At 34.3% G+C, this 19,264-nt stretch overlaps 3 protein-coding genes across 6 annotated transcripts; 2 read left to right on the top strand and 1 right to left on the bottom strand.

Moving 5' to 3' along the window:
- Positions 1-1,808: 1,808 nt before the first annotated feature.
- Positions 1,809-4,308, top strand: LOC142627887 (pentatricopeptide repeat-containing protein At5g13270, chloroplastic). The gene is given in 3 exon segments (XM_075801770.1): positions 1,809-2,485; positions 2,488-3,886; positions 3,889-4,308. Coding segments are annotated over 3 exon segments (2,277 nt in total). The 5' UTR covers positions 1,809-1,918; the 3' UTR covers positions 4,200-4,308.
- Positions 4,309-7,693: 3,385 nt separating this feature from the next.
- LOC142627889 (protein NEOXANTHIN-DEFICIENT 1) lies at positions 7,694-14,492 on the top strand. Of its 3 annotated transcripts, none has more exons than XM_075801773.1 (11): positions 7,694-7,960; positions 8,526-8,614; positions 8,734-8,817; positions 9,280-9,343; positions 9,548-9,594; positions 11,257-11,311; positions 11,743-11,781; positions 11,972-12,140; positions 13,505-13,568; positions 13,857-13,913; positions 14,164-14,492. In XM_075801773.1, the coding sequence occupies exons 2-11, from the start codon at positions 8,550-8,552 to the stop codon at positions 14,408-14,410; spliced, it is 891 nt and encodes a 296-aa protein (XP_075657888.1). In that variant the 5' UTR covers positions 7,694-7,960; positions 8,526-8,549; the 3' UTR covers positions 14,411-14,492. The 3 variants fall into 3 exon arrangements, with proteins under 3 accessions (XP_075657888.1, XP_075657890.1, XP_075657889.1); XM_075801775.1 differs by having other exon boundaries at positions 14,121-14,251; XM_075801774.1 differs by having other exon boundaries at positions 7,839-7,960; positions 8,536-8,614.
- Positions 14,493-14,567: 75 nt separating this feature from the next.
- Positions 14,568-18,432, bottom strand: LOC142627888 (serine carboxypeptidase-like 45). 2 transcript variants are annotated; one of them, XM_075801771.1, is made up of 10 exons: positions 17,932-18,432; positions 17,706-17,807; positions 17,519-17,614; positions 16,954-17,046; positions 16,785-16,864; positions 16,240-16,521; positions 16,009-16,133; positions 15,397-15,489; positions 15,145-15,262; positions 14,568-15,037 (listed from the first exon to the last, which is right to left on the bottom strand). In XM_075801771.1, the coding sequence occupies exons 1-10, from the start codon at positions 18,182-18,184 to the stop codon at positions 14,888-14,890; spliced, it is 1,392 nt and encodes a 463-aa protein (XP_075657886.1). In that variant the 5' UTR covers positions 18,185-18,432; the 3' UTR covers positions 14,568-14,887. The 2 variants fall into 2 exon arrangements, with proteins under 2 accessions (XP_075657886.1, XP_075657887.1); XM_075801772.1 differs by having other exon boundaries at positions 16,954-17,042; positions 17,515-17,614; positions 17,932-18,271.
- Between the last annotated feature and the right edge of the window lie 832 nt (positions 18,433-19,264).

Genomic DNA, 19,264 nt, shown 5'->3' on the forward strand with positions numbered 1-19,264 from the left:
ATCTAACATGCTTTTAAAACATAAAACCACACAAACCTATACTATACAAACATATTAAAACATAAAACAAGTAAAGAAACAACCAAAAACAGAATTAAACTAAAGAAAATAAAAGAAAAGGCTTAGAACTATACCTCAAAGAAAAAGCTCTTCAAGCTTGATTTTTAATTATTCCTCTCGTTCAAATCTATTCATAATCAATAAAAAGAGTGATTAATAATCTTAAACTCGAAGATCAAGTCTAGAAAAGACACTAATAAAAAAAATTTTGAATTGCGGATGTTTTGTGAAAAATTCCTCTTTGATTCACTATTTCTAGTAAATCTTAGTGTTTTTCCATGGGATTTTTGTGTTCTTTTGAAAATATACCATGTAAGGCTACTTATATTATGAAAATAGGGGATTTAAAACGACCCCCAAACGATGTGGGATTCATTCCAAATCTCAGCATTAATGCAGAAAACTTGCCTTATTTATGTTTCTGGAACCTTTCATGCACACACAGGATCGGGCCTCCGTACACGTGCAGAGCACTAGGCACACAAGGTGATTCCTACGTGCGCATGCTGATGGTTTCCTTAGTTTACTTTTCCAAAAATAGATTTATTTGCTTATTAAAAGTTATTATTTCCTTTTAACATTTCTCAAGTCAATTTAACATATGATTAGACCCTAAACCAACCTTGGGTCTTAGAATTTCAGCATCATTGGAGAACAGGGGCCCGAGTCATAAGGGGTACAAAATGCAATGTCTACACTTGCTTGACAAGAAAATGAGTTTAACATAAAGGGTCATGTTAACAGATGCCCTTAGGGCATGGATGGAACCACCATTGGACTAAGGGGGCAATGGCCCCTCCTAATTAAAAAAAAAATATATATATATATATATATATATTATTATATATATGTGTACTAATTTTAGCAATTTTATTCTATTAAATTACATTTTGTTTCCCTTTAACAATATTATTAATTCTTTCAAGAGTAAATCTATACTCATAAACTTTTTAATAACATTTTTACAAACTATTTTTGGTAACAAATTCTTATTGATTTGCATGTGGGCCCACCACTTACATCATTTTTTTTTACTTGTAACCACTTATCATATCAGTAATTTATAAGATAAAAAAACTTGTAACTTTAACATTTTCCTCATTTTAGTGACCATAAAAAAATTTCATAGATCTAAAATTTAAAAAATATATATATACAAGCCCAAAAAATAGCTCAACAAAAAAAATTACCAATAAAATTAAAAATAAATTAAGCTCAATTATCTAATTTTATTCAAAATAAATAACCCTACCCTTTAAAAAATTCTAAACAAAAATAATTTTGTTCTCACCCACACAGGAAAAAAAATATCAGTAGCAGAGTCAAAGATTGAAATCGCCACACACAACCAACAGTAAAGTTACCCCTTAACTCAAAGGTTTGATTCTGTCACGCTTTAGGGCAATTGTTAGTAAACCATAAGAAGAAAATTTTGACATAACTTTTATAAGAAATATAAAAAATTGTTAACAATATTTATGCGTTGTTCCATCATTTCCTCAATAAAAAGTTTCTAAAAATAATTTTTAAACCAATGACGCATTGGCTAACATGTCCCTAACACAATATCTTGGTTTTATTTTTTTTTTAAGCTCAAGCGTGTTCCAAAAAAGATTAATAAATGAATTCTAGAACTTTTAATACTCCCGCTCGTTTACGTCCCTACTGTAACAAATCAAAGTGTTTGCAAAAGTCAAAAATAGCACGTTTACTAAGGGACAGGGAGTCGTAAATCGTAGCACAGTTGTTGCCTGAAAAAGTTGGGCCAATTTGGAAATAAGTTAGCAGCATGGCGATTTCTTCTGTGTTGCGTTCTTCCTTGGACTTGGAGAATCAGGTTTTGTTAACTTGAGTAAAAATGCCTTCAATCAATGCCCACTGCTTTTTGCTGCCTCCCCTTCCTTCTCCAGTTGTAGCTCAGGACAAATTCTCAGAGACAACAATCAAATCTGCAAATTTCTCTCAAATCCCTCAATGGGTCTCTTTCAAATGCAGTTTTCCTTCGGTGAACACCCACCAAATCCAACAAGGCCAAGTTGAAAATGTACACTTGATTTCTTTGTCCAAACAAGGGAAGCTCAAACAAGTTCATGAATTTCTTAAACTCATGGACGAGGCTGGTGTTTCCGTTAGTCCCCACTCGTATAAAAGCATATTTGAAACATGTGCCAAGTTGGGATCTTTGTCTGATGGAAGATCGATTCACGACCGGTTGCGAAGAACAGTGAAGGACCCAATTGGGTTTCTTGAGAATTGTGTTCTTCGAATGTATTGTGATTGTGGGAGTCTCGTGGATGCACAGAATGTGTTAGATGAAATGCTTGATAGAAATTTGGTCACGTGGGATATAATTGTATCTGCCTATGCTGAGAAGGGTGTTCTAGACAAAGCTATTGGGTTGTTCTCTATATCAAGAATTAAACCAAGCCATTCTATATATATATTAGCTTGTTAAGGTCCTTGACAGGTTTTTCTCTTTTAGAGCTTGGCAAACAGCTACATTCTCATGTGATAAGAAATGGGTTGGCTTCTAATGTTTCGGTTGACACAGCAATTGCCAACATGTATGTTAAGTGTGGGTGGTTAGAGGGTGCTGAGCTTGTTTTTAATCAGATGACTGAAAAAAATGCAGTGGTTTGGACTGGGTTGATGGTGGGTTATACTCAAGCTGGGAAGCTAGAAGATGCTCTTGAATTGTTTACTAAGATGGTGAAGGAAGGTGTTCAAATGGACGAGTTTGTGTTCTCAATAATTCTCAAGGTGTGTGGTGGTGTGGAGGACTTGACTATGGGAAGGCAAATTCATGGTTATAGTGTTAAGCTTGGATTGGATTCTGATGTTTCAGTAGGAACACCTCTTGTGGACTTTTATGTCAAATGTGGGAGTTTTGAATCTGCTTGCCTTGCATTTGAGAGGATAAGTGAACCGAATGATGTTTCATGGAGTTGTGTTATCTCTGGTTATTGCCAAGTTGGTGAATTTGAAGAGTCTGTTAAGATTTTTAAATTACTAATGAGGAAAGTTGTGGTTTTAAATTCCTTCATATATACTAGCATTTTCCAAGCCTGTGCTGCACTGGCAGATTTAAATTTGGGTGCTCAAGTTCATGCTGATGCAATAAAAACAGGGTTAGTTTCCTATCTATATGGAGAGACTGCTATGATTTCGATGTATTCAAGATGTGGGAGATCAGACTATGCCTATCAAGTCTTTAAATCGCTAGAAAATCCTGATACTGTGGCCTGGACTGCTATAATTTGTGGTTATGCTTATCATGGAAATGCCATTGAAGCTTTAAGCCTTTTCAATAGAATGCAGGACTGTGGTGTAAGGCCAAATGCAGTTACATTTATAGGAGTTTTAACCGCTTGTAGTCATTCAGGATTGGTCTCAGAGGGCAAGAAATACTTGGAATCAATGAGGGGTAAGTACGGTGTGGAGCCAACTGTCGACCATTATGACTGTATGGTTGATATATACTCTCGTGCTGGGCTACTACAGGAGGCGCTTGAATTGATAAAGTGTATGCCTTTTGAACCTGATGCAATGAGTTGGAAAAGCTTATTGGGTGGGTGTTGGACCCATCGGAATCTTGAGCTTGGAAAGATTGCAGCAGAAAACCTCCTTCAGCTAGACCCAGATGATACTGCCTCCTATATTGTAATGTTTAATTTGTATGCTTCACATGGGAAATGGGAAGAAGCAGCTCATTTTAGATGGATGATGGCTGAAAGGAACTTGAGAAAGGACATTAGTTACAGTTGGATTACTGTCAAGGGTAAAATGCACCGCTTTGTAGCAGGTGATAGACACCATCCACAAACAGAACATACTCAAAATTAGAGGAGTTCACTTCATCTTCTGATAATGCTGAAAATGCCCTTCTAACTGAAGAGGATGTTTCAAGTGGATTGCCTGGACGAAAAGAACAGCTGCCTGACCATAGTGAGAGACTTGCTATAGCATTTGGGCTCATATCCACATCAAGAAATACCCAGATTCTAGTTTTCAAGAACCTCTGGGCGTGCAAAGACTGCCATGATTTTGCAAAGCGAGCGTCCATGGTAACTGTTGTTAGAGATTCCAATAGATTCCATCATTTCAAGTTAGGCAAGTGTTCTTGCAATGATTATTGGTGATGTGTGTTTGGTGATGTGTGTAAATTGAATTAGTTACATTTACTTGACAAATACAAGTTGTACAATTGAAGGAATAATATCATTTACCAATTTTGCAATGAAATCCTCACACATTTATAGGATCTATTTATTTTAACTGAAGTTTTGGTCACCACTGGACCAGAAGAACCAAGCCATCAATCACATGCTTGTTAATTTTTTTTTATAATGCAAAATGGTGAACTTCACTTTATGCTCTCGCACCTTTTAATTTTTGAGTTAACCCTTGGTAAGGGGGTGTAGACTGTGCACAACTAAGCAGTACAAATTATTCAGTACATCAAGGACATGGCCGCATCCTCTTACATGAATGATTGACTTTGCCATAAATTTAATTAGCGGTAAATTACATTTTTTATTATCCTAAATTGTTTCTCAAACTACGCTTAACTCCTTAAACTATTGAAATCCACAATTGACTGCTCAATTTTAAACATTTATTACACCTAACCCCCTACCGTTTGTTTTACTATTAACTTAGGCAGCAAGGTTGCACTGAAATAGAGTTATAACTTTAAGAAATCAATTCTGTGTTTTAATAGGCATAGCTAAAAAATTTTGTTTGATGAGCTGACTTATGATACTAATTTATTAATTTATACAAACTTTTATAAACATGCACAAACACATACATCTGTCATCTATACACACATATATTTAATATCATTCATAATGAATCTTTAAAGTTTTCATTTTTAATATAAATTACCAAATTGTTTACCAAAGTGAGTAAAAAAATTTCAATTTAACTGATGAAGTCTTCAAATACATATATAATTTAAAACTTTAACAGACACAAAAACAGATTTTACAATAAAAAAAATAAATGTGAGAAAAAAAAAATATTTTCTATAACTACTAGATCAATTGAACAATTTTTTTAAAAGTATCGTTGAACTAACTCAAATATTTATATAGTGTCAAAATATTTTTAAAATTTTTGGAGAGCCAGGCCCACTCATACGTGTAGCTACGAGGAGTAAAAATGTAGTGGGACAAGACAGAAAGTGTTGATCTTTGTACTCTCTATCTGAATATCAGTCTGCTGGCTGGGCTCAAGCGTGGGCTTTCGAAACTCTAGGCAAAGTGGTGGGACTTGTATGGTAGAGACCGCTAGGCACCTTTGGATGTGAGTGCACGCGTGACAAGTTGGGTCACCAATCAGTACGTATTTCTTGCTCCATTCAGAGGAAGCCTACACTACACAGACCTTTTTTTATTTTTGTTTTGAAAAACACTTCACAGACCTAATAAAAGTGCAAGATGGAATCAATCGAGGCGTGACGCAATACATCACCATATTTTGGAGTAAAGCACTTGCAAGAAGTAGCAAACCTAATACTATATAATACACTAAATAGTATTTTTAGTAGCATAAAAAAGTAGAAGCAGGTAGTATTCAGCAAAAAAAAAGTAGAAGCAGGTAGTGATTCAGCAAAAAAAAAAAGTAGAAGCAGGTAGTGGAAAGGTAAAGGTTGGTGAGCTCAAATCAAATATCTAAATGCATGAGAATCTCCATCTTATGTGTATGATTGTACACCAAGAATTATAAATAAAATAAAAAGATTGCACACCAAGAGAGTGACCAGATCTGTTCTCCATTTTCTTATTTTCTTTGGGGGGATGGATGGGAATCTTCATTATACCGATCTTGGCAGAGTAATTCATTTTTAATCCAGCTGATTAGGTTAAAGTATTTTTATAAGTAGTTATTAAACTTGGTCCAGAGTAGTTTAATGAGTAGGTCACCAGTTGAACTGCAAATATAAATAAAAATTTTAAAAATAAATTTGAAAAATCATCACATAAATATGTAAATTAAAAAAGAATGCATATATGGTATATCTAAAATTAAACATTTCATTTTAATTCAAAGTCAAGGTTTAACAAATAATAGCACTAGAAATTCTATAAAATTCTCTAAAATGGTAGAGACCATCACATTTTTTTGGTACTTCTTTAAGTTTTCTCTTCCCTAAATTATTATATTATCACACATTATATTATAGATAAGTCAATAAAGTGGAACTATATATATAATTTTGCAAAACTCACAACCCAGTCGGGTTATATAAAACCATCAAAGTTACACGGTTCACCAAGAACTCGCTAAATTTGACCAATTTTTGTGTAAAAATGATCAAATTAAACACCCAGACTAGTCTAGGTGTCAGGTTTATGGTCTAACCGATCTAGTCGATCTAGGTTTAAAAACTATGATTTAATATGTCTATTCAAACTGACATGCATCTATAACTTTGGTAAGTTGTAAATTTCGTTGAGTAAAGTAACATATAACTTGTTTATTATAAGGGTTTTTTTGTCAAGAGTCTTATAACTCATTTAACACCCCTTAATATTTCAAAATAGGAAGTCAAGGTTCAAATTCTATTCTCAAATAAGGAATTACATACATACATACATACATATATATATATATATATATATTGCCATCAAATTCATATCTCATTACTCGGAAACACCTTTTTTGTTTGTTTTCATTTTCACTTACCCATCACTCATTTTGTTGAGTGATAGATGATGATAACTGAAAATGAGAACTGAGCCAAATAAGCTTCTTAGGCATGGGACCTACTAAAAATAAATAGTGGATGAAGGAAATTGCCTAAACCAAACAGGTTCTTCCTAGTCCGAATATGCTACAGCAAAAACAATAAGAAAAGGTGTCTACGATATTTGTGGATCTCTACCATTCACCTCATTTTCCATATATTTGATAGATAAGATCACATGGATCATGGATCATGGATCAGGTCACTCTATTTGTATGTATCCAACGATCACTAGCAATAGTAGCATTATTTTTTAGAAGTTGCAATCCCACTTGCCATTGCCAATCCACTGTGCCCTCTAAAAAGGCTAAAACTCAAAACTGAGAGAAATATAGTATAGTGATTAGGATTGTCCAAAAGCAAATTTTATATATATATCTTACTAAATATCTAAAAGATTTAGAATATACTAACGGAAATACAATAATGTTTTTTTTTGGGTTTAGGGGAATACAATAATGTTATTACCACATATTTGTATACACGCCATAGTTGTATCATGAGTAGTGGAAAAAAAAAATGTCATCCATGTGACATTTTGTGATTGTAATAAAAAAAAGGTCCACCATCAAATCAAGCTCATATGATTGCGTCATGGGTGTTGTATCGAAATCAGAATCCAACTCATGGGATTTTGAGAAATAATTTAATAAAGAAACAAAAAGAGAAAAGAAACAAAAATTGATGGGTTGAATTGGATTTGGGAAACTGTGGGAATGGTATTTGTTAGTTCAGTTGGCGCCAAAACAAAACAAAGATGGTGGATTCCGTGTCCTTTGGGAAATTGCAATGGATAATATCTTATCCACTTCTACTTCTACGGCTACTGATGTCTAATTTCTGTCTCTATAATAGTTTCCAATAATTTAACTCTCAACTAGTGAACTAAAAAAGCGACAGTAACTAACGAACACCAAAACTATTGTCTATTGTCAGTGTCTCTCTATAAATTCACTCACTTTTTTTCAGTTTCCACTTTCTCTCAACTCTAGCTCTCTTCCCAGAACTATTTTTCAATCCAAATCCTCTTCTGGGTTTCATTTTCTTCTTTGGATTTCAGTGAAAAAGTTCTTGATCTCTCAAAGTTAAGTGCAGAGATTTTTGTTGGTTGCAGCCCCTTGCTTTGTTGTCGTGCGTTCGTTTTTTAAGGTAACTGGTTCAATTTGTTTTTTATTGTGTCGTTCATGGATAAATGTTCTAATTTGGACTGTGTGACTTCTGTTTTGTCATGTTGAAGTTTTGTAGATTTTGCTAAATTCTGTATGTTTAAAATTGTGAGAATATATGGAATGCATTAATTCGTTAATTTTTCTGGAATTAGTTTGTGTGAATATAACATGTGAATCATAGACCCAGAAGCCAATTACTTCGAAGGGGAATCTGGAGGTTCAAATGGCAAAAATTTCAAGTTTATATCTCTTATTTTTTAATTTTATTTTAAATATTGACCCAAAACATGAATTTCCTTAAAGCCTGTAAATTGGATTTACAGCCCAAATATTACAGTTAACAGGGTCATGTATATGACTGCTAGTTTCTTTATAGGAGTTCTCTGCATTTGCACTCTATATGGAAATTCAGATAGTTGTGTTTCTGTTGGTGTAGCACACGAAATATCTCTTCTCATGAAACAAGAGAATGCCCTTTTTTATTTTTTATTTTTATGATTTTTGGGTTTTTAATCACTTTAATCTGGTATCTCCTATCAATTAAGTTTCTTCAAGGTATATTAGAACCCATGGAAGTTGGAGAAACAAAATGTTCCTCAGGCTACAGCAAGCCCCCTTGGATATTTAGAGGCAGGCAAGTGTACAAGTCTTTTTTTTTTTTTTTTTAAGTAATATTTAAATTCCCATTCTCTGGTTAATATTGTTATCCTTCTTTTTTAAACAACATAATTTGCTTAATTATCTTTTTCTCAGTGCCTTATACCAGCTCCATCTTGTCAAAGCAGAAACTGCTCGAGCATGCATCCCAAAAGAGTTCAGATTAGTCGAAGCTTTTGGGTACTTCTATTTGCTACCATTGTTATATTCATGTATGCGCATAACAGGATATTAGTGGGTGCACTGTAATGAATGATGGGATAAACGGAAACCACCTATTATATTTCTTATGAAAATGCTAAAGCTACTATTACCACAAAAAAGTTTATGGCAATGAATATAATTTTTTTCATATCAATATCATATTAAATAAGTTTCTTAATCGTCTTCTTGGTTCATGCTTCAAAAGTGTACACATTAATTTGTAAGGTCTATGCAATAAAATTTGTACTAGGCTACTACCTATAATGTTATTCTCTTTCTTAACCAAAAATCTCTACCTAACATGGAAATGATTGCAAGATTCATTGGTGGTGCTCCACATAATATTCTTCTTAAAGGATAAGGATGATTTTGGAGTTTATGAATTTCATTTGCATAAAATCAAATTAAAAAGAAAGAATCTGACTTTACACTTTGTAGGTATACTCTTGGTGGCTTCTTTCTTGCCAGCTATGATGACAGTCCAGCCGGAATTTTTGATGAGGTTGTATATTATTATTGGTTTATGAAATTGATGAATCAATATTTGGTAATTACTTGAAAATTGAGATAATTATAGGAGTGATCCTGTGGCAGGAAATGGTAAACTTTCCAGTATTTTCTTTAGCAAAAAACTGTATGAGAAAGAATCTGACTTTTAAATTAATTCTTTTAGTCACTAACATGTAACAGTGTGCATTCTTACCAGCTCGTGGTGATTGCAGGGCTTGTATGGAACCCACCAACATCCTGCGCGTATGTTTCTCTATCCAATTCTTTGTTGTTCATAATAAGAAGAGAAAATAGCACTTATAGAAGTGATTGAACTTTTATTCAACTAGACACACCCAACATCCTAATCTTATGCTTGTCCTAGATTAATAGAATATCCCTGGACCCCAACTGCGACTGATATGTTCACGGGCATTAAAACCAAAGGCTATTCATGAAATACACCATTAGTTGGTCTATTACTGAATCAACCTATTGAAAGATTTCCCTAGTCTACCTCAACTAGAATAAGTCCTAATGAAGCTGGGAAAATTGAGTTGGCTTATACAAAATAAGGTGATGTCCACCACTATATATTGGTTTGTTGAACTTAAAACGTACTTGTATTGGGTTTAGTTATCTTTGTAACTTGAATGTGCCATTGACTCTATTAAATTTTACTCCCTCAGTATCACATTGTTTGTCCTCCTAAGAAAGTTGAACTTTCTAATAAATAAAATGGTAAGTTAGGACAGTTATGAAAATGGTGTATATTAACTTTTTTTCAAAGTGGAGACAAGGTTTTTAGCCCAAATTGTTAGAGATACATTAGCCCATTAGCATAGGCCCAAGCCTAATTCTACTCTGTATACAATGCAAATCTCCTACTTGTACTAGAAGTCTATTAGTCTAGGGTTTAGTCTACTATATATACACATGTTATGGTTCATTGTAACACAGAATTCGTAATATACTCTAATATATTATTGATGTACCCCTTCGTGGATGTAGGCCATTAGGCTGAACCATGTAACCTTCGTGTGTTATTGTGTTCTATACTTTATGCTTCCGCTTCTACATCCATACTAGCATATTCAACATGATGTATCAATGCTAATATTTAACATGGTATCAGAGCCACCTTCCTGTGGCCATGGTTTTTTGTCCTTACGGTGTATTTAAGAGCCATTTTTGTATTCCTTGGTATTTCTTTGCTGCATTCATCTTTTTGGGTTTCCCATTGCTGCAGTCAAAACTCTCTAGTATAAACATGTCACTGTTAGAAGTCGCATCAACACTGCAAGGCCATTGCCTTTCTCAAACCACCATCACAAAGCCAAACTTAATTCAAGGGATATTTTCAACCTTATTAAATCTCAAGGTTTTATCAAGCTTCCATCTACTTTGTGTACATTAGCATAGGCCCATTAGCATAGGCCCAAATCTAATTCTACTTTGTGTGCAAGCCAAGTCTCTTACTTGTAATTAGTCTAGGGTTTAGTCTACTATATATACATATGTTATGGTTCATTGTAACATAGGGTTTGTACTACACTCTAATATTTATTGATGTAGCTCTTTAGGGTTTTCTCTGTGGATGTAGGCTGTTAGGCTCTCGTGTGTTATTGTGTTCTATACTCGTGTGTTATTGTGTTTTATACTTTATGCTTTCTGCTTCCGCGTCTATACTAGCATATTCAATATGGTGTATCAATGCTAATATTTAACACAAATAAAGCACCTCTTTTTCTTCTTAGTGGGCCTCAAACTTCCGTTTACATATTTCAATCAATTCAGTATTTAAACATGACTCAGAACGGAATTGAAATCAATTTTTGCAGCAAATGTTGGTTGTTTGTAAACTTCAACTTGAATAATTATTTGATGACAGAGTATTCTTATCTCAACGTTGTCTTTTGTTGGCAGATGGGCAGCTAAGGTGCTTGTGAACAGCAATGTGGCTTGCGATCATGGAAGAAAGGTGGGGAGTATGCATAATTCCTAGCCTAAATTTAAAATCCTAAAATTTATGATGATTCAAACTTCATGAGTTTTTGTACAATAATAGTGTACTTTTGAGATCTTTTACATAGATGCAGATTGCTCATACAAGTATAATGATGGAACCATTCAACTTTAAATAGTAATGCTTTCAAAAACTTCCATATTTCTTGGAGCTAATAAGAAACAAGTTATGGCCCCTCCAGCTGTGAATTGATGCCTTCCTTCTTCTTTTTCTTCTTTAAATCCTCTCCCTAGTCACCTTATAGGTTAGCGCACTCCATGACATTCTCCTTTCCATAATTTGACATCAGAATGTTACATACTAGCGTGGTGTTTGACACTATACCAGTCACATGTCTTTTACTTTCATCCATAACTCTGTGATTTTGCTTTGATCTCCCCTTGCAGGAAGTAGGGCTTCCAAGTCAGGTTGCTAGGTTTTCAAAGGTAGGCCTTGAACTATGTTTTCTTCTGTGTTTTAATACTTGTAATCAATGTCAAAAAATTTCTCTTGTTTAATATTTGAAGGTGAATGTATATATGCTTTTTCCTGTTATGTATGCATATATTCATTCATAACAATATGGACATTTGTAGTTTTGTATGTTGTATTGAGTATGATATTTGTTCAAAGCAGAGAACCACAGCAATTACAAGTCCACCTAAGAGTAAAGACATTGGATTTCTAAACATGGTTGGTATGGGTGCTGCTTTCTGTAGTCCAAGGGATCATATGAATGTTCAAGTGACTGAAATCAAGATTCCTGATACAAAAGATATCTGTAACATCAACCTTACCTCTGTTGGTGAGTTGGTTAAAGTGATTCCATTCAGTACTGCTGGCTGCCATAGTAGTTAAGATTGGTCCTTTAATTTTCAGTATAGTATGGCATTTTTTAGTAGAAATGTTTTATGGGCCAAAAACCTTTTTTATAATTTTTATACATTTACAGCTTGGGGGTTTCTGATATTCAAGTTCATTTTCATAGTTTTTTTATCCTCCATACAAGAGGGATCATTTCATAATCCAGATCTGTGTAAAAGAGTCCCTTGTTCCTTCTCTTTTTGTGGGGTTTTTATTAATATTTTTTTTTATGGGAGGGGGAAGAGACTGCCCTACTAGAAAACTAGGGGTCTAATTGTAGACCAAATCCATAATTAACAAGACTATAGAGTAGAAAGGATTTGCTACTGATTGTAAACATATGTGGGAGTTTTAACCATTGAAAGGGGATGAATTCCTTGGCTGTAATTTTTCTACATATAAAGGTGTGAACCCAAACTAGCAACAGTGCATCAGCACCAGAACCCATCCTCACTACTGGAGTCAACAATGGAATAATAGATCAAGACCATCCAATGCCACCATTTTAATGATTATCATCTAATGGATTATATGAAATTCAAGCATTGTGAAAATTCACTGCATATATTTAAAGAATAATTTCATCATCTGGCATCTCTCCTCTTGAAGTCCAGCTACTTTGGCTGGAGTTCTGAAATCTATTTAGTGGACTATATGAACATGGATTGCTATGCTTCATGAGGAACTGTTGAATGGGATTCTTAGTTGCTTCCTCATGCTATAATGGTTCTGCATGCTCTGTTGCTTCTTTGGGCTTGCTTATGTCCAGCTTGTAGGAACACACACTTTGCAACCTTGTTGACATTACAAGTTGTGATTGGAATAATCACATTCACTTGGCCCTACCACTAACAACACTTTTATTAACACCACCAATCACAACATGCTACGTCAGCAGTTGTGAAATTTTTTGTCCAAACTTATTGTGTAACCTTTGCTTCAGAAGCTGGTTATGCCCATGTTAGCAGGTTTATTAGGTGGGAAGAGGTTAAGGATTATTATGATTGGACATATGTCAATTACGTTTCTAGGTAATTAACTCATGCCCTGCTGCTAGGCAACTATTTTCTTGTCAGGAACTTCGGCCTCTTGCAGAACAAGCTCACCTATAACTTTGGTTCTTCCTTTTGATGGCTAGATACCTTCTTCTGGTGCTTTGGTTCTTTAATCTAAAATAAACCTTGTAGAGAAGAAGATATCACATCCCCTGTTTATCTTTGCGCTTTTCCTTCACATTATTTTTCATACATGTGAATGATTTGTCATCTTTTTTTTCTTTCATGGTTACGTTTTCGGTGATGGCAGTGCCGACATTAGATTACAACAAGTGGAAGGGGCCAGCCATCAAAATGTCTCTTCCAAGTTATAGGTAATTTTTTTGCAATGGTTTTTGTTGTATTAGTAATAGTACCTACTTAAGGGTTTGTTTGGGATCCGCTTATTTTGCTGAAACTAAAAACTTTTTACTAAAAATACTATAGATAAAGGTAAAAGTTAGTTGATATAGTACAATAAGATCCATGAATAGTACCGAAAAGTGCAGTGGAACTCATGAATAGCAGCAAAAATAAGTTGAATAGTAAAATAAGTTGGCAAAAATAATCTTGCCAAACAAACACTTAGTGACAACTAATATTTTTGTGGTGTGATATTGCAGTGGCCGTACAGAGTATAATCCGAACCTTCTTAAGTATTCTTGCCAGATTGAGTGCAGGTTTTGTTCCCTTCCTTTTCTTTTGGTCTACAAATTACTTTTTTATGCTTGTAAATCCTCAATTCTCGCTAATCACTATGGTTAAATTTGTTATGGAAAAAAAAAAGTTCAAAACTTTGGAAGATTCTCACGTCATATATTACACCCACTAAAGCTAATTTATAACTTGCTTCAATTGGATAAATTATATTGATGAGATTTTGACAGGAAATGCTAGCATATAATTGTGGTTGCTTCCTGACTGTCATAGGGTGCGAGCAGTGCAGCCGGCAAAAGTATCTGGCCCAACTCTTATACTGAATAATGATAGAGAATGTCCTTCAGAACATGGTAGTTGCAATAGCGTAGACTCAACAACTGGGGAACATAGAGATAATGGAGAAAACCTCAGTCTATCTGTGATGTTGTCAAAACCTATATTGGCTTTGGAGTTCAGTTGTTTGAAAATGCAGGTAGAAGCTCCGACTGTGGTTTCCCCAATCTCTAGAAATTCTTAGGAGCATTAAGTATTGCAGAAATTCTTTTTATCACTGTATAGTTGTACAATAAAATGAAATTAATGAAGTTCATTTCCCTAAATTGTCGCCAGTTGTTAATTTCAAATACTCTTCGCAAGGTAGGAAATCTGAAAACATCTTCTAGTAATATCAATGATGATTCTCAACAATGGAACATCTCAACATTTATGCTGATCTTACATTCTCTTGTATTTCTCATAAATTTTTTAACAGATCAATTATTTAGAACTGTTTTACAAACATATAGCATCAAAAAATAACCAATAAATACTTCTTCTTTTCCCTTTTACTTTGAGATCTTTACAAAATTCTTCTACATTCCACAGCATGGACAAACCCTAGGACCCAACAAACAAACAAACAAATGCAGTTTTCACACTCAGATGATTAGCCTTTTGCAATCAAACATTACTTACAAACTCAATCTGGTATCTGATAAAAGAACTGATCAGTTGATCAGAATGCTTCTGGAAGAGGCTGGCCTTTTAAAAATGACTTGAACAGAACAAGTGATCTCCCAGGCTGTGAGAACGGAGCTTCATGGGATGCTCCTCTAATAGTGGCGAACGAAAGAATATTTCCATAAACTTGAGTCCACCCACCAACCTGATGGTAAAAGATAATTAAGAATCTATTTAGAACAACATACTTTTTAGTTGTAAGTTGTAACACCTAGTAGTTATTGAGTTTGAGAAATTTTCAATGAGATTCACCTGTTGCCCTTGAAACCAGACTCTGTAAGGCACACTGGTTTTCAGTCCTAATTCCTCTGCTAGTCCGTGAACTAATGTTCGACTTCCAGTCAAAGGGATGACAGAATCTTGATCTCCACTGTAATTTGAAACTTAATATGTCATCAACTACAACAATCTTCAGATAAAAGTCTTGAATTCATTTGTCCAACTAATGTTGGTAACCTAGAAGGCTAAAATCATGAAAGAGACATCAAGTTAAAATGAGTTTACCTGTAAACCAAGACTGGGATTCCTGCCTTAATGAGTTTTCCCACGACTGAGATTGTCGGTATCTCCAAGTCAAGCAGCTCATAGTCAAGAATACTGTCATGGACAGAGCAGAATTGAAGTTAAAGAACTAAACCAGAGAAACCCACAGACAGTCCAAGATTTAAAAGTAAAAGAATGAGCAGAACTTCTAAACTTCATTCTTTTTCCACACGTTAAAGTTCTGCACAGGGGCTAAGGTTAATATTCCTTCTTGTGATGTCAATATATATATTTTTTTTGTTTACACTAAAATAAAGAAACTTTTTCACACAGTAATGATTTTCTTCCTATAGAACAAGTCCTCCTGAAAATTCAGCAACCGTGAAAGCTACACTATAATTTAATACTACTTTACAGTCTGCTTGCATTAATCAATGAATTTATCAATGTACAAATTCAAATTCGAGAACAAGATATTACCATGCTTAGATAAGCAAAACTTTAGGATCGTCTAAATTCTAACTGATAGTCCCCAGTGCTGTTATATTATAATCATACGATAGATACAGTGTCTTACTACTTTAAAATTAGCACAAGATGCATTTATTTTTATTTCTGTTAGAAGAGAATTACTTGCTGCAAACTGCCCATTGATGTACTCCTACAAGACGTGCATGAAGAGCCATTTGTACGTCTTTCCTGTTTAGATAATTGACTGTTTCATCTTCCACACAGACATCTACCGTCTCAGCAACTTCCTGTTAGAAAAAGAAAACCAGAATAGATAAGTTACTTATACTTGGTTAAAAAATAAGGCAATTTTAAAGTGGATGGGAAAGCCAATATATAATTGAATGGACTCACCTGGGGACTTAGGACTTTGGATTGTGAAAAAATAGATGCCACACAGACATCAAGGGTAACATCATATTTGTCCACAAATCTACTGGTTTCTGTACTCACTTGGCTCATCACCCTTGAGCAAACAGGAGAAATAGCGTCTCTGTAATATTCGCTCACATATCGCGAATAGTTACAAACAGATGTGAACATTTTGTATGTCGCGTCTGATATCAGTCCATGAGACCAGAAGTACTCAGCCCTCGAATTAAAGTCTGTGGCGAATTCTAGAACTGGATTACCTAGCTGCAATTAGAGGAAGAACATATTTGTAGATAATAAATTAAAATAAAAAACTAAATGAACAATAATTTCATGGGCAAACTGAAGGCTCAGAAAGTATGTGTGATTTATTTCTCTGTTAACCAAATTTTGTGGTCAGTTAACAAATTGATCCAATTGGCCACATGTTTAAAGAATTATGTTAAAAAAAAAAAAAAATCAAATTCTGTATAGTATATGAGTGGGGTTTTCAAATGAAAAGATTGGAACTTTGGAAAAATACTAACAGCAATGCCTTTCAAATTGAATAACTTCTCCTTCTTGTTGAATTGAATCATGAGTTCTGCTAGTTGGGGAACATAATGACCTGGAAATAGGTACGGGGAAAAAAAAAGTAACTCAGTCTCTCTTTTTATCTGTTTGAACTAAGAATGGCATTGAGATATAAAATAATACCGGCATAGCTCTCTCCTGTGATGAACATACTTCTGTTCCTATATAGTGGGAATTTCTCAAACCATCTTTGCAAGAACACCAGATTGTCCCTGGCTATAAATGACAAACAAGACGATAAAGTTTCAGAAATCAAAGGTAGCCAGTAAAGTTAACCTTTTGTCAAGAAAAAAACAAAATAGTAACAGTAAGCATTGAACATGGCATAACTGTAAAGTGTTAGAATGCACAGTGCTATACCATTATGAAATATTCTAGTGAACCTTTGAGCAAAAAAGAAATCAAAAAGATTTCCTAAGGAAAACAAAAGACACCTATAAATTTAAAAAAAAAAAAAAAAAAAAAAAACGGTAGCAAAAGAAAAAGGAAAAAAGGAAGTTGACTTGAATCTTTGGTATGGAAATTGTGTTTCTTCTTCAATTACAAATTTTTTTTTTTGTAAATGGGCTTATCTTTCTTTGCTTGCAAGACTTCTACAAAGAAAAAGAACATTCAAGAAAAAGAAAAGAAAGAACATTAAATGAAAGTTTCACAGTAAAAATGGAAGAATCAAATTGATGAAACATGCCTGTGATCCTGTCATTTACAGCCTCATAAGAGGCGGTGTCTGTTGCATAAGAGAATCCAACTCCAATTGGTGTCTCCAAATATAACATATTTGCTTCTGCAAAACAATGAGGCATTTATGTCAAAGAAAAGAAATAGCACATTACCCAGTAATGTAAACACCAAAACTCAGAAGAAATGTTACTTACCTCTATTCCAGCTATATTCGTTTTTGACCAGCACCTCCCCACTAGGCCTAAATGGCCCATTTTCAGAAAATGCTCCTACTCCTAAAGAAGAGCAACCAGGCCCTGCAAACAAAAAAAGAAATCACGAAAAATTCAAAATTTAGGCAATGGTTTAATGTCTCTCTTTGTTACAGAGAAAAGAAGGTAAAGTTTTCTTTAGTGAGTGAGTGAGTGAGAAATTTGAGACCTCCATTTAGCCAGAGAACAAGAGGCTTGGAAGCTGGATCCACCTCGGCTTCAGCAAAGTAATAAAACAGAGCTCTCTGGCTTTTGTCATCAACGGTCACATAACCTGAATATTGCTGGAAAGCAACCGGAGGCTGACCAGGTAATTGGTTAATTCTATCGAGAAGAGAAGGAAATGATTCTGCTTCTATGAGAAAATACAGCTGAAGCAAAGCTACAGTCATTGCAATGGGTTTCCATGGTAGAGAAAGCATGGTTAAAAGTTCAACAACAAAGCACCTAGAGGGAGTCTGAGTTTGAGATGAGAGAATAATGAGGGAGGGGCAGCTAAAATGTTACCCACTTGGGGGCATTATATAAAGAGATCAGGTCTTGTTTTTCTTAATTATTAGCATATTTTGCATTTAAATTTTTGTCCCTTTGAAAAACAAAAACTTGGAGCTGAAATGAATGTCATGTGAGAGACTAAGATCATGATTTATTCCTGTTGAATTGGGCCTCCCTCCTGTGTGTGATAATATAATACACTAAGTTTAAAGATACACAAATGAATTCTTTCTAAATAAAATAATAATAATGATGACACTTCAACAAGTTGTAAAAAAATATTTTGAAATTTGTTGTGGTAATATACATGGTGTGTGACATGCCATGAGCGTTGGGCTATGTAGGGCTTGGTTTATGTTTGATTCAGTTTATGACTTGACTCAACTTGGAAGCATTATGATTTTAAATGGGATATTTTATGAATCTTAGTCCATGGAGCAATGCTTGGACCCTTTATGGCCCATTTTGGACCTATTAATTGAGGTATTTATTTGTTTGCTATATCAATTTATTGTAATGGTTTCTGTATTTTTCTTCTTGATATATTGAAAATCGCTCTAAGTTCATTAACATAGGCACATTACCTTATCAAATAAATCTTTATTTCCTGTGATTGTGTTTTGTGCAATTTTTTCACCATTGTTGTTTCTAGAGATTAGGTTAAATTCCTGACAACGTGGGCATAATTATGGCAGAGTAAGCAAATGGGTGTGGGACTACATCTGAAAATGACTGGAGAGAATGTGCTTTTGAAGTTTGAAATTATTCACGGAAGTTATTACAGGTCTGTTTTTGTTTTTTTGTGTTAAGACTCCTTTTTTTTTTGGTGTTAAGACTTTAGAGTTTAGAGTTTAGAGCAAGAAGAAGTAGGCCAAAAAAAAATACCATCTACATAGAAAATGTATAGGAGATAACAGCGTACAGTTCTGCTCGTAAAGGAGCTTTACAGAATGCTTTATGTTTTTCTAATCAAATGGGAATCGGTGAATGTGACAAACAGTATAATT

This window comes from Castanea sativa, chromosome 3 (genome assembly GCF_040712315.1).
Source record: "Castanea sativa cultivar Marrone di Chiusa Pesio chromosome 3, ASM4071231v1".
NCBI lineage: Eukaryota > Viridiplantae > Streptophyta > Magnoliopsida > Fagales > Fagaceae > Castanea > Castanea sativa.